Here is a 14,895-nt window from a genome sequence, read left to right on the forward strand (position 1 = left end):
GATGAGAAGTGAGGGGAGAGAAACTACTGGGCATGTAGATCAGTGAGGTTTTACGATGTAAAATTTTACAGATAAGGAAACTGAGGCACAGAGAAGGGACATGACTTGTGCATGCGTGCGGAGAGAGTGTAAATGTGTATGCACATGCACTATGACTACATTACAAATAATGCCAGGATCCAAGGGGAGTGGCAGAAAAAGACTGCACAATGGTAAAACCAGTTCCTGCGGCGGATATATTGCCTGAAGCTGAAGGCTGTGGGCACTCTGCAAAGCTGGAGAAACGATGTCAACCCAAGGACTTTTCTGTTGCTCAATAATATGGTCCTCAGAGCTTGAGTGCATCAGCTTGATTAATGCAGGAGCAATCTGTTCCTATTTTCCCTCTTGGGGGCAGGAGAACTAGGTTCTATTCTTGGCAATGTCATTTGCCTGCTGTGGGAGTTTGGACAAATCATGTCCCTTCCCCGTGCCTCAGTTTCCCCATCTGTAAAATGGGGACAATGATCCTGACTTCCTTTATAAAGCACTTTGAGGTCTACTGGTGAAGAACACTATATAAAAGCTAGGTATTATTCTCCACCTCTCCTAGTAAATGTTCGCAAAAAGAAAAGGAGTACTTGTGGCACCTTAGAGACTAACAAATTTATTAGAGCATAAGCTTTCGTGAGCTACAGCTCACAAACCTAATCCAGAAGGGCCATCTCCAGGCATGACTGGGTAGGTTCTGTCACTATATCCCATTCACAGTTTTTGGCTTCTGTGCAAAGACTGCAAACACAGGGGAAAATGAGTGAAGGCCGTGACAATTATGTAATGGGATTATCAACACCTGACTGACCAATCATGGCATTCAGGTCACTGAAAAGACAGTGGATGGGAACAACCAGAACTGGGTAAATGCTACCAAAAAAAAAAAAAAAGTTAAAAAATTGGAATGCATATTCATCGGCAAATTCCCTTCAGCTGTGTTCATGCCTCTTTAATGTAAAAAATCCACTTGAGAAACTTGCATTCTGCACATGGAAATTCGGTGATCAGAAACAGAATCCTTATGAATGGGTTATTCAATCCAGTGACACATTCCCCCCATTTTCGTGACAAATCTTGGTCATTTTCAATCTGGGCTGGAGTCAATCCTTCAAAATGTGCCCACTTTCAGAAACAGGATACCAGCCTACATGGATTCAGTGACATGGCAAATCCTAAATGAAAGATGCCTCAACATTGAGATTCAAAGTGGCAAACAGCAGCGTCAAGTCTCTCCTTGAAATACGCAACGAGCTTGCTTGTCCATGCAGCCAGTATCTGCTTTTCAATTCTCCTTGTGCTCTGCTCCATGATTATTTTCCAGAGAACAAAATAACTTTCCCTTGAGGTATCCACAGCTCTCTAGAATCTGAAGTTGACCTTGTGCCTTCCAGCACACTCCTTTCCTCTAATGCATGTGCAGTGGTTTGCTCTCTATTAAATTTGCACCAGCTCCCCATGGTAAATGCAAGTCTACTGCTTCTATGATGTTTCCATCTATACAGACCTGTTGTCAAGAATGGGGATTCCTCACCACTTTTATCCTCTTTCTGTTTGTAGTCCAAACTTTTTCACTTTCTCACTTCAGATCACATATCTTAAGTCTTGTCTACATGAACATTTAGGTCGTGGCAAGCTGGGGTGTAAATCTACCCACTCTAGCCATGCACTATGTGGAACCTGCTGACGTGCACTAACAGTTCATTAGTGTGCTTTCATCTATCTTGCTAGGTTACTAGGGAATAAAGACAATCTGATGGGTAAGAGTTATTTTCCATTAATTCTCAAGCCTTTGTCACTCTCACCTGCAGAAAAAAATCTATCCTGGACAAGCTATAAACCATTCAGGTGACATTGCCTTACTGGGTTAACCCCTCTTCCTATACATTGATTTTGTCACCACCTGAAAGTGTCTCTGCAACTACCTGCATGAATTGATTTTAAGTATGCCAGAGTGTGTCCCCAAGAATGGTAGGTGAATGCTCACTGTGTAAAGGTCTTTTTGGATGGTCATCAACCACAACGTACTTCTAAGTCAGCTTCCCAATATTATAAGAGGCCAGGTGGTGGGTGTAAACTCCGGAGCCATCATCTATCTCCTTTCAAAAATTATTAAGTAGAATGATTCATTTTGCATTTTTCCAGAACTCCTGAGTCTTTTCTGTTTTTAACACCAGTCCCTTTTAGTTTTGCTGCTGCCTTTGGAATACTTACTACTGAAATTTCATCTTTTCCTCCTCAAGCCTTTATGACCATGTTTTACTCCAGTTCCACTGGCATCACAAATATGTTGCTCCTTGTCTTAAAGTTAGTTTTCATGACTCCTTTAACAGTAAACTTGTGTACTTACATACACAATATGGTTGCAATTCAGCCAAGTATCTCACAGCTCTTTTACACTGACTGCCTTCCCTGTGAGACACTGCAAGGAAATAAAAATTTCCCCATCTGCAATGGGAGGATAAAAGAGGCACATAGAGGTTGAGTGAGTAGCCCAAGGGCACACAACGAGTCTCCGGCACAGCCAGGAATAAAATCCATTTCTCCTGACTCCCAGTCCTCGACATTAACCATCAGATTCCTGCAGTCTCTCTCTCTCACGGTAGGAAAAAGACTCCACGGTAAGCAGCACAATGGGAAATCTTTACTGAAGCTGGTGGACACAGACAGAGACACTATGCTTCTCTGGTTCTGCAGCTCTTAGACTGACTAAATATACCCTTGCTACCTAGCATCACCACACAGGGTCTCTTGAAGCCCTGGCCTCGACAAACCAGGCATGGAAATGACTACAACACAGCCTTCTTCCTCCCCTCCTTGAAGGCCTGGCTATAATTCTGTCCACTAGACCTTCCTCTCTCATTGTAATGCAGCCATAGCAATATAAAGCTTTTTTTAAAAAAGCAATTGATGCACAAAACCATTTTGCCATTCACTGCAACAGGTCATTTTGGTCCTTGCAAGTGCAGATCTCCATGAGTCTTGTTCGTTTGCTGGCAAAAATCAGAAGCTTAGAGCAGAAACCTACCAAGAGCCATTTCATCAAATCCGTCATATATTACACACATGCATTCCAAGGCGATTTTGCTGTTTCATAAGTGCATTTTGCATTTACTACTGCTGCATCCCATTGAAACCCAGTCCTGATTTACGGAGAGCATTGCCTGCTTTTGTAGTTCAACAGACTGCTTGTGGCACAGAGACAAGAGCATCAATCGTATGCAAATTGCCACATCACTTAAAATGTTTTCTTCCCTAAAATCTCCTGCCTCCTTTCCTCCCTCTCCTCTGTGGCCGGTATGATTTATCTGCTGTTTGTTGTTAATCTTGATAAATTTCCCGATACAGATTCCCTACACTATGTATAAACTGCAGCCCATCCATCCATGAAGGGATAAGAAATGAAGGAGCTGCTTAGCTTTTAGACCATGATTGGAAAGTTCATTAAAGTGCTGGGGCTAAGGTTATATATACACAGTGTGATAGACTCAGGCCAGTTGGGTACAGCAGAGTAGCAGAAGGCAGATATTCTGGCCACTGGATTAACAGTTTTCTGTTCCCTGACTGACTAGAGCAGGGGCTGCTCCAGGCTAATGAGAACATCTGACTCCAATTAACCTGCAAAGAGTCAAGTGAGGCCATTAAGCTAATGTGACCACCTGACTCTAATTAAGGCCCCTATGATAATATAAAAGGGCTCACTCCAGTCAGGCAGAGAGGAGCGGAAGTGCGGCTGAAGGGCTGGTTAATGAAGACACCCTCAAGTCATTAGTAAGGGAGCCCTAAAGTAAGGGAGAAGCAGGAGAGCTGTGGGGAAGTGGCCCAGGGAAATGTAGCAACTCTGGCAGTAAAAGGTTGGCTGCCAACAGCTTCTACCATTAGGGTCCCTGGGCCAGAACCCAGAGTAGAGGACGGGCCCGGGTTCCCTGCAACCCACCACTACAGAAACACCTCCTGGGAGGGGAAAACAGGCCCCTGTCAGGACAAGTGGCTAAACTGTTTTGGCATGAGGCCGTAGGAGCAACAGAGACTGTGGGAATTCTCTCACCAACCTCCATTGCTGGCTTATGATGAAAAGGGCTCAGTAGACTGTATCCCTGGCCCTAGAGAGAGAAGGGCTACGTGGAGGGTTGGAGTGAGCATCTGAGGCCAGCATAAACCGCCTGGAAGCGTGGGACCCACGGGGACAAGATCGGAACTCTGCCACAACTGCTATACTCATACACAGTCACATGACCAAAATTAGTCATACCGTGTAGGCAATTCTGGATCTATGCTGTTTAAAAACTGTTCCAGAGGATTGGAGGGTAGCAAATGCTATTATACCTATATTTTAAAAAGGCTCTGGAGGCAATCTGGGGAGTATTACACCTGTACCTGGCAAACTGGTGGAATGATTAAAAACAAAACAACAAAATACCAGGAAGATCATGACAGGATAGGATCTAACCAGCACAGTTTCTGCAAAGGAAAATTGTGACTCACTAATCTCTTAGAATTCTTTTCACATGTCAATAAAATAGTGGATAAAGGAGAATCAATTGACATAATTTATGCAGACTTTCAAAAGACCTTCCACAAGGTTCTGCACAAGAGGCTGCACAAGAAGCTAAGTAGTCATGAGGTGAGCAGCAAACTATTGTTTCAGATCAAAATCTGGCTAGGAGACACAAAACAAAGATAAGTTTAAATAATTAATTTTCATCAAGGCAAAGGATTAACTGTGAGCACCTCAAGGTTCTATACAAGGTCTCGTATTGCTTAATATATTTATTAAAGATATGGAAAGGAAAGCAAGTAGTGAGGTGGCAAAATATACAAATGATACAAAGTTGTTTAGCTTAATCAGTACCAGGGAGGACTATAAGGAACTTCAGAGAGACCTCAATAAGCTAGGTGGATGGGCAAAAATTCAGCAAATGAAGTGCACTGTCAATAAATGAAAAGTAATTCATAGATTATAAAGCCAGAAGGGATCACTGTCATCTCCTGTATAACACAAGCCACAGGAATTCCCCAAATTAATTCCTGTTTGAACTACAGCAGATCTCTTAGTAAATCTTGGTAAATCCACCACAAGTCTTGGTCATTTGTTCTAATGATTAATTACCCTCCCTGTTCAAATTGTACACCTAATTTCTATCTTATTTCCAGTCTGAACGTGTCTCACTTCAACTTCTAGCCCTTGGTTTGGGTTATACCTTTGTCTGCTACATTGAAAAGCCCATTATTTAATATTTGTTCCCTATGTAAGTACTTATAGACAGCATTCAAGTCACCCCTGAGCTTTCTCTTTGTTAGATTGAGCACTGTATGTCTAGCACTAAAAGGCATTAATCCTTTAATCATTTTCATGGCTCTTCTCTGAACCCTCTCCAATTTATCAACATCCTTCTTGAATTGTGGCTTGAAATGAACTGGACACAATATTCCAGTAGCGGTCTCTCCAGTGCTAGACACAGAGGTAAAATAACCTCTCTACTCATACTCGAGGCCCCCCTATTTATGTTTCCCAGGATCCCAGATGCTTCAGAAGAAGGTATAAAAACCCAGCAGCAGCAAATGTGGAACAAGCATTGGAACAACTGACCAAGGGTCATGGTGGATTCTCCATGACTGGTAATTTTTAAATCAAGATTGGAGGTTTTTCTAAATTATCTGCTCTAGGAATTATTTTCAGGGAGTTCTACAGTCTGTGTTATGCAGCAGGTCAGACTAGATGGTCACAATGGTCCCTTCTGACCTGGGAACCTATGAAACTATGAAAATCTTCACTGGACACTTCAAGAGACAGGTTGCTGGGCTAGATAAACCTGGGGTCTGATCCAGCCTGGCAATGCTTGTGTCCCTGTGACCACGGAAGTGGTCAGTTTGCCAGAAGGGGGAACGAGTAAAAGAAAACTGGGGATAGCAAGAAAAAATGCAGGAGTGCCAGACCTTTTATGTTCCTGATCTTCACCCACCCTGAGAGGAGCTGGCTTCATAGTCTTCCATTGTGTAGGGAGGCTGGGCCTTATGCCTCAGGAGGGGAGCAGAATCAGCCCATCTCTCTCCTTCTAACTGTAGATAGCAGAGAACTCAGTAGCATCAATTCCAACCTCAACTGCTCCCAGTCTGACTGAGAAGGCTCCCAGGATCTGCACCCTCTCCTGAAAAATTCTGCCTTGCTAAGTGAGGAAAAACAGGCAACCAGAGCCTTTCCCAAGGGGGCTGCTACTGCCCAAAGATAGGGGCCTGGGGCTTTGCACAAGAAAGACGAGAACAGGGTGAGCTAGCAATGCCTGTGTTCAGCGGAAGGAACTGACAAGGGCTGCTACTGAGGATCACAATGTGCATTAGAATTTGCTGCCTAGAAAATTTGAATACATAGAAAATACATCAGAATTTGCTGCCTAGAAAAATATAACCACTCAAACATACAGGATTAAACCAGAACATGCTCAAAAGCTAAGTTTAACATCCAGCATTTCAGCTTTTGAGAACTCTAGCTTCTGTTCGGCTGTACTATCTTTCAGCCTAACGTTTTGCCTCTACAGTTTTGATTCCAATTTTGCTTCATATTTAATGTCATTGATCTCTTTGTTTTTGTTGTTGTATAAAAACTAGAAAAGCCAAGGTAGTTCTCTTTAGCATGAGGCAACCTAGGCCGCTGAAGCTTTCAGGTTTGATAACTAAAAGCCAAAAATTGCTCAAACTGCCTACAACCTTAACATGCTCTTCCCAAGGCTGGCTGGCAGGCTTGCTTCATGTAGTTCACCCATAGGACCACTCTGCCTACTAAACAGTGCTCTGAAATGCTATGTTTACACAACAACCTATAAAGCCAACCATGCTCTTCTGCAGCAGCCAGTGCCATACTTGCTTGTGGTCACCCTTCCAATGAAGGCACTTTAACTTGGCAATTTGTTCCTCAAAGAATTTGGGATGTTATCTGGGGCAGAGGGGAGGCTTTTCATGGCATATGTTCCCACCACTATGGATATACATCATTCCAGTGTCTGTCTGCTTTGTGCCGCAGTCCAAGTGAGAGAAATGGGAGCAGAATGAAGATTGGAGGGAAGGGGTATAGAGGCCAAGACCTCAGTGGAAAAAATGAGTTTTCTTCTGGAATAAACTAACAGGTATGAATAACTGCTTATTTTAGCTGAAGAAGATCAGATACTTAGTACCATCTGCAATTACACTAGCTAGGTTAATGTGCTTATAACAAAATAGACAATGGCTAGCAATCTTCATGCTTCAGGATTATGACCAGCTGACATCAGAAGAGAATTTCTTCCCTCCCATACATTATTTTTGCTGCAGCAGTACCTAGGAGTGCCAGTCATGGACCAAAAGCCCATTGCACTAGGCGCTGTACAAATACAGAACAAAAGGACTGTTCTTGCCCCAAAAGCTGACAATCTTAAATCAAAACTCCAGGCACTTATATAAAACACTGGTAATCTCCCCATCTCCACAAGTTTTATACCACTTCATCCCATAACAAAGGTGTACGTTCCTACAAAACGTACAAAACTGCAGTGAATGTAGTATTCCTGTTGACTTCTTTAGAACAGTAAAGGGATCCCTAGCACCAAGAGAAAAGTGGTAAAATTTAGTATTCTGCTCCACAGTCAGGAAGATTCCAACATTCAGAGACAGAAAAAAGTTAGCTCTTCGCATATTATTAGCAGAAGAACTCTGCAGTCCTATGATTCTGTGATATGTCTCCTATGGAGGGACTAAGAATTATCTAGACCATCCCTGACAGGTGTTTATCCAATCTGCTCTTAAAAATCCCCAATGATGAAGATTCCACAACCTCCCTGGGCAATTTATTCCAGTGCTCAACCACCCTGACAATTGTGAAGTTTTTCCTAATGTCCAACCTAAACCGCCCTGGCTGCAATTTAAGCCCATGGTTTCTTGTCTGATCTCTCAGACGTTAAAACAAACAATTTTTCTCCCTCCTCCTTGTAACAACCTTTTATGTACCGTAGAACCTCAGGGTTGTGAATGCCAGAGTTACAAACTGAGCAATCAGCCACACATCCCCATTTGGAACCAGAAGTGTACGCAATCAGGCAGTAGCAGAGACAAGAAAAAAAAAACACAAAAAAACACCCCACAAATACTGTACAATACTGTGTTAAATGTAAACTACTTAAAAAAAAAAAAAGGTAAAGTTTAAAAATAAAAGATTTGACAAGACAAGGAACCTGTTTCTGTGCTTGTTACATTTAAATTAAGATGGCTAAAAGCAACATTTTTCTTATACTTAATAAAGTTTCCAACCTGTATTATGTCTATGTTCAGTTATTAACTTTTGAAAGAACCATAACGTTCAGTTTAAAGTTATGAACATTTCAGAGTTACAAAAAACGTCCACTCCCGAAGTGTTCATAACTCTGAGGTTCTACTGTACTTGAAAACTGTTATCATGTCCCCCCTCACTCTTTTCTTCTCCAGACTAAACAAACCGAATTCTTTCAAACTTCCCTCATAGGTCATGTTTTCTAGATCTTTAATCATTTTTGTTGCTCTTCTCTGGACTTTCTTCAATTTGTCCATGAAATTCCTGAAACGTGGTGCCCAGAACTGAACACAATACTCCAGCTGAGGCCTAATCAGTGCGGAGCAGAGCGGAAGAATTACTTCTTGTGTCTTGCTTACAACACTCCTGTTAATACATCCCAGAATGATGTTAGCTTTTTTTTTGCATGTGTTACACTGTTGACTCATATTTAGCTTTCAGAGTAGCAGCCGCATTAGTCTGTATCCATAAAAGGAACAGGAGGACTTGTGGCACCTTAGAGACTAACAAATTTATTAGAGCATAAGCTTTCGTGAGTTACATCTCACTTCATCGGATGCATGCAGTGGAAAATACAGTGGGGAGATTTTATATACACAGAGAACATGAAACAATGGGTGTTACCACATTTAGCTTTTAGAGTAGCAGCCGTGTTAGTCTGTATTCGCAAAAAGAAAAGGAGTACTTGTGGCACGTAACAAATTTATTTGAGCATAAGCTTTCCGATGAAGTGAGCTGTAGCTTACGAAAACTTATGCTCAAATAAATTTGTTAGGTGCCACAAGTAATCCTTTTCTTTTTGCATATTTAGCTTGTGATCCACTATGACCTCCAGATCCCTTTCTGCAGTACTCCTTCCTAGGCAGTCAGTTACCCGTTTTTTACATGTGCAACTGATTGTTCCTTCACAAGAGGAGTACTTTGCATTTGTCTTTATTGAATTTCATCCTATTTATTTCAAACCATTTCTCCAGATCATTTTAAATTTCAATCCTATCCTCCACAGCATTTGCAACCCCTCCCAGCATGGTATCATCCATAAACTTTGTTCTCTCTATGCCAGTATCAAAATCACCGACAAAAATATTGAACAGAACCAGACCCAGAACTGATCCCTGCAGGACACCACTTGATATGCCCTTCCTGCTTGACTGCAAACCACTGATAACTACCTCTGGGAGTTTTTTCCACCAAATGCATCCGATGAAGTGAGCTGTAGCTCACGAAAGCTTATGCTCTAATAAATTTGTTAGTCTCTAAGGTGCCACAAGTACTCCTTTTCTTTTTGCGAATACAGACTAACAGGGCTGCTACTCTGATACCTCTGGGAATGGTTTTCCAACTAGTTATGCACCCACCTTATAGTAGCTCCATCTAGGTTGTATTTCCCTAGTTTGTTTATGAGAAGGTCATGCGAGACACTATTAAAAATCTTACTGAAATCAAGATAGACCACATCTACCGCTTCCCCCCTAACCACAAAGCCTGTTACCCTGTCAAAGAAAACTATTAGGTTGGTTTTACACAATTTGTTCTTGCCAAATCCATGCTCACCGTTACTTATCTTCTAGGTGTTTGCAAACTGATTGCTTATTTGCTCCATTATCTTTCCAGGTGCTGAAGTTAAGCTGACTGGTCTGTAATTCCCCGGGTTGTCCTTATTCACCTTTTTATAGATGGGCACTATATTTGCCCTTTTCCAGACCTCTAGAATCTCTTCCGTCTTCCATAACTTTTAGAAGATAATCACTAATGGCTCAGATATCTCTTTTGTCAGCTCCTTGTACCTAGGATATATTTCATCAGGGCCTGGTGACTTGAAGACATCTAACTTGTCTAAATAATTTTTAACTTCTTCTTTCCCTATTTTAGCCTCTAATCCTACCTCATTTTCACTGTCATTCACTTTGTTAGATATCCAATCACTACTAAACTTTTTGGTGAAGACTGAAACAAAAAAAGTCATTTAGCACTTCTGCCATTCCCACATTTTCTGTTATTGTTTCTCCCCTGACCCCTGGAATAACGGGCCTACCCTGTCCTTGGTCACATGTCCTTGCAAGGTAATGGACTCAGTGATGCAGCAAGTCTTTTACATCTTGAACTATTACGATCGTAATGATGGGAGAGTTAGAATGAATGAAAGAGTCTCAGGTACTTCCTAGGAGTCCATTTTGTTTCATTTAATACCTTCCTTAAATCCTTGTTCACCTTCTTCAGATCTAGCAACTCTGAGTATAAATGTACTGTGCAAGCAGCAGGCTATCCCGTGGGATACCACCATATTGACTTATGTATGTTCACTGTTTGTTTTTAATCCTGGCTCACAGAAGGACTTCTAAATCCCCCTTTGCGCCTGGCGAAGACCCTTAAATATCTCTGTAAAATGGGGATACTTACCTCATGGGGGTGTTGTGGGGATTAATGTTTGTAAAACACAGACAACAGAATCACACTTGACATTTATACAGGGCTTTTCATGTTCAGAGCTAGCTTTGTTTAAAATGAAAATTGTATAAGAGACCACCTTTATTAGGCAACCTCCAGTCTTAAGAGACCACCCCAACAGTCATTATATATCCTCTTCCAAAAAGATAGGAAACAGTCTACTATGAACTGATTTTAGCCGATATGACTCTAAAGAAAGCCAAAATGAGTTGAAAAAAAGGCCCTTGAAATATTGTATTTACCAATTTTTTTAAAAAGAAAACTAAAAACCAGCCAGTGGACAATATGGATATTTGATATAAAAAACACTCAAGAGAATGCATTTGTAGCCAGTTACATATTATTTAAAATTATGAAAAAATATTCTGGGGGACACTAAGGCTCTGGTGATTCGGCCAACAGTCTGTTTGCTGCCAATCAGCCCCAGGGGAAGTCAACTCCAAAGGATGCTCTCAGATTCTGGCAATTAATTGATCTTTAAATATTCATGGTAAATAGGCCTAATGGCCTGTGATGGGATGTTAGATGGGGTGGGATCTGAGTTACTACAGAGAATTCTTTCCTGGGTATCTGGCTGGTGAATCTTGCCCATATGCTCAGGGTTCAGCTGATGGCCATATTTGGGGTCGGGAAGGAATTTTCCTCCAGGGCAGATTGGAAGAGGCCCTGGAGGTTTTTCACCTTCCTCTGTAGCATGGGGCTCGGGTCACTTGCTGGAGGATTCTCTGCTCCTTGAAGTCTTTAAACCGTGATTTCAGGTCTTCAATAGCTCAAACATAGGTGAGAGGTTTATCGCCGGAGTGGGTGGGTGAGATTCTGTGGCCTGCATTGTGCAGGAGGTCAGACTAGATGATCATAATGGTCCCTTCTGACCTTAATATCTATGAATCTATGAAACTCATTCTGAACTCAGTGTGGGTGGCCATCATCCATACGTGACCCAAACGTGGGGCAATGAGAGAGTAGGGTAGAGAGAGTGTTCCTGTGTGGCCAGGAAGGGAGAGGAGACACTGTTACCTGAACCTGGAATCACTGTATAAGAAGTGCAGACATTCCAAACCAAAGCTCATTTTAAGCATAGCCCGAGTCTTACAGATTACCGTAGTCTCAGCCCCCTTCCATATAGTATGCTTATGTTAACAATAACAAGATGACACATTTTTAACAATGAATAAGGCATTAACAAACTAATCCCAGAAAAATCCCTTGTTTGCAGTACAAGTCTATCATAGGACATCATGACCAAATAACTGGGTCCAAGCAGAATTCAGGTGTCTTCTCAATCCTAACTGAACTACTTATTTCACTCTGGTTGCTTGTGGCAAGCACTGTGTGCAGCAATATATCTTTTGGAATACCATAATCATCCGTGCTGAGTACTTTTAATTTTTTAACTCTAAAAGATTCCTCTGAAGCTTGTTAGCAATTAGCTGCAATGCACAAGAGGGGAACAACTGACTCATTCATTGTGTTAGCATTGAGATAGCTAAGATAAATGCACCAGTTAAAGTCTGTGGAGGACCTGAAGGTGCATCAAGCAGAGAATGAGGCCTTCAAGTACATTAGAACGAGAGAGAACATAACAAATGGATGGTGATGGTCCTCACTGAAATAGGCAGAGGCTGAAGAATAAAATGAAAGATAACTTCTAAACAATGCTGTTACTGTCTCATGCTGGGAAAGAGGATCCAAACAAGAAAAACAAGAGAATAATCACTGATTAGAATATACTGTGACAAATGAACATGATGGAAATATTTTGCTGTGTACTGTAGACTCAGTTTTATATTTTGAGTGAATGCATTATGAATCTGTGGACTGGAAATATTTTAAGTTACTCTTTTTAACCCAAAATACCTACTCGTTTTCCCTTTCCTGATTTGACAGAGACCATGAAAAGTGATGTCTTTCTTCCTTTATAATTAGGAAGCTACTCTTACTAAAACTTCCTCTATATTATCTTGTGATCTCACTCCGACCTCCATACTTCATTCTCTCCAAACAATACACCAGTGATGTAAGACACTAACACTGGCCCTCACTAAAATTTAGTGGTGGTTAGCTGGAAACTGAATACCATAGTAACATTAAAATATTGAGAGTGAAACAACTTCTTTTTAGAAAAAAGATTTACTACAGAAAATGTACAGAAGATTGAAATAATCAACATTACGTCTTGTACTAACTGCAGTTGATTCAGCTCTGAGGTTTATACCAAATAGAAGTGCCTTTGAAACTGCTGTTCTCTCTCAAAAAACCTCTACCAACAGAAGAATGGATGATCTATCTTCTCTTCAATGGCTATTTTATGCCCACAGCCACAGAGTTCTTCAGAGGTCTCCATATATTGTCCAGCCACTTACATCATGTCCAGCTGCAAAAGAAAATGATAAATTTGGAATAAGAGGCACTGGCTTCAAGTTATTGCTCTCACAGGTTAGGTAGGGATGACAATCAGAAAACAAAGTATGTGCAGCCTAATGAACTTAGATACACATTTTATGATAAAATATGAAAGGCCTGTAGAATACTTGTACTCTATATGTCTTCATGAATGAGCAGAGAATCAGCCAAAACTGTATTACCACAAAGTCATAAATGCAATTTATAGATTTTTTTTAAGCTACCCAGCACAGCGCAAATGAAGAAAGCTTCCAGCCATGAAAGTTCTAAGACTGGATGGACTATTGGCTGAAGCCTTGCAGATATGTTTCATTTGTAATGACTCAGCATGAAAAAGGGGAAAAAAAAGAGGCTAAATTGTTTATACATAATAAACCCATTAAATGCTTGAATTTCCGCAAGCCTGTCTATACTAGGTTAATTGAGCAGATTAAAATATGTTTTTCTTAATGGTTTTTATTTTTCAACCCACACAAATAGCTGCTCTACAGCTTAGGCTTTCCAACGTGTTGTTACATTAAATTATAACAATTTGCTATCAAAAGAGTAGCCTGATTGGTGCTTTTTTTTTTTTTTTTTAAAAACACTGGGAAGGAGAGGATTAATCTATGTAAACAGTGCAAGTGTAACAACACAGCCCAGTGTCTGCCATTATGACACTATTCAGAGTAGCAGCCGTGTTAGTCTGTATTCGCAAAAAGAAAAGGAGTACTTGTGGCACCTTAGACACTACTTATGACACTACTATCTGGTTACATTTACAATAGCAACTAAGTATTTCATAGGGGTTCCTTTGTGCCTTAATTCCTTATGTGTTTTCTAGGACTCAAGTCGATGGCAAGTCCTCACCCCTGTTGCTTTTAAAATCTTATCCCTCTCACTGAAACAATCCAACTACTTTAATCATAAAGCCATATCATGTTTTCATGATACTTACTAAATCATCCACATCACCACCCTCACCAGCCACTGACGGAGCTTCAGCTGGTTTTTCTTTGGGGGCCAAGAACTGGGAAAAAAAAAAAAAAAAAAAAATTCACTTGAGTTATGGAGACAAAAGTCAGCCACTTAGCATTAAATGAATGGAAAGTATTTTGACAGGTGTAAACAAAACAAAACAAAAACCCACGTGAGCTGAGAATTCCATATAGAAAGGCTCCAATAATTACTGCTGAAGTTTTGTTCGAGTTTTCATCCTCATCACCAACCTGTAGCACTTTAAAGTCAAATCTCAGAAAATTTCCTGAGGACTAAGGATGAGGGGTGCATATATACAGGGAGATGAGATAATTTTATGACCAATAATGTTTGCAGCTATGAATGCTTAAAAACAGCAACAAAGAAACAGATGAACAACAAAAAAGTTACTTTTCCCCTTCATAATAATTTACACATATGCAAGTCTACAGACTAGAAATTTTTGCTAAATAAAATCCAAGGACCAAATCCTGGTTCCACTAAACTCAATTAATTACCTGGATCTAAACAAAACCTCAAACGTGTAGGTGGTTAGAATGATTTTCTTTATCAAATAGATCTTTACATAATGAATGTGCCCAAACATTCTATCTCATTAAGCCAGTGCAACTCACTAGATGCCCTCCACTTAGCGTATCATATCATAAAAAAAAGGAAAAGATAACTAGCTCAGACACTATGATAATGAGGTCCATATATGGATAGCTCCTAAAGTGTAATTATCTCTAAGTTATTTCTCT

The 14,895-nt window shown here is 40.7% G+C and overlaps 1 protein-coding gene across 1 annotated transcript in view; it reads right to left on the reverse strand.

The window, feature by feature from the left end:
• Positions 1-12,888: 12,888 nt before the first annotated feature.
• Positions 12,889-14,895, reverse strand: part of XRCC5 (X-ray repair cross complementing 5) — a gene marked incomplete at its 5' end in the record, with an annotated part of 66,155 nt that continues 64,148 nt past the window's right edge. Inside the window, 2 exon segments of the mRNA XM_038421998.2 lie at positions 12,889-13,148; positions 14,115-14,186. Of these exon segments, the coding sequence (XP_038277926.2) occupies positions 13,134-13,148; positions 14,115-14,186 (87 nt within the window).

Source organism: Dermochelys coriacea, chromosome 11 (genome assembly GCF_009764565.3).
Source record: "Dermochelys coriacea isolate rDerCor1 chromosome 11, rDerCor1.pri.v4, whole genome shotgun sequence".
In the NCBI taxonomy this organism is placed as follows: domain Eukaryota; kingdom Metazoa; phylum Chordata; order Testudines; family Dermochelyidae; genus Dermochelys; species Dermochelys coriacea.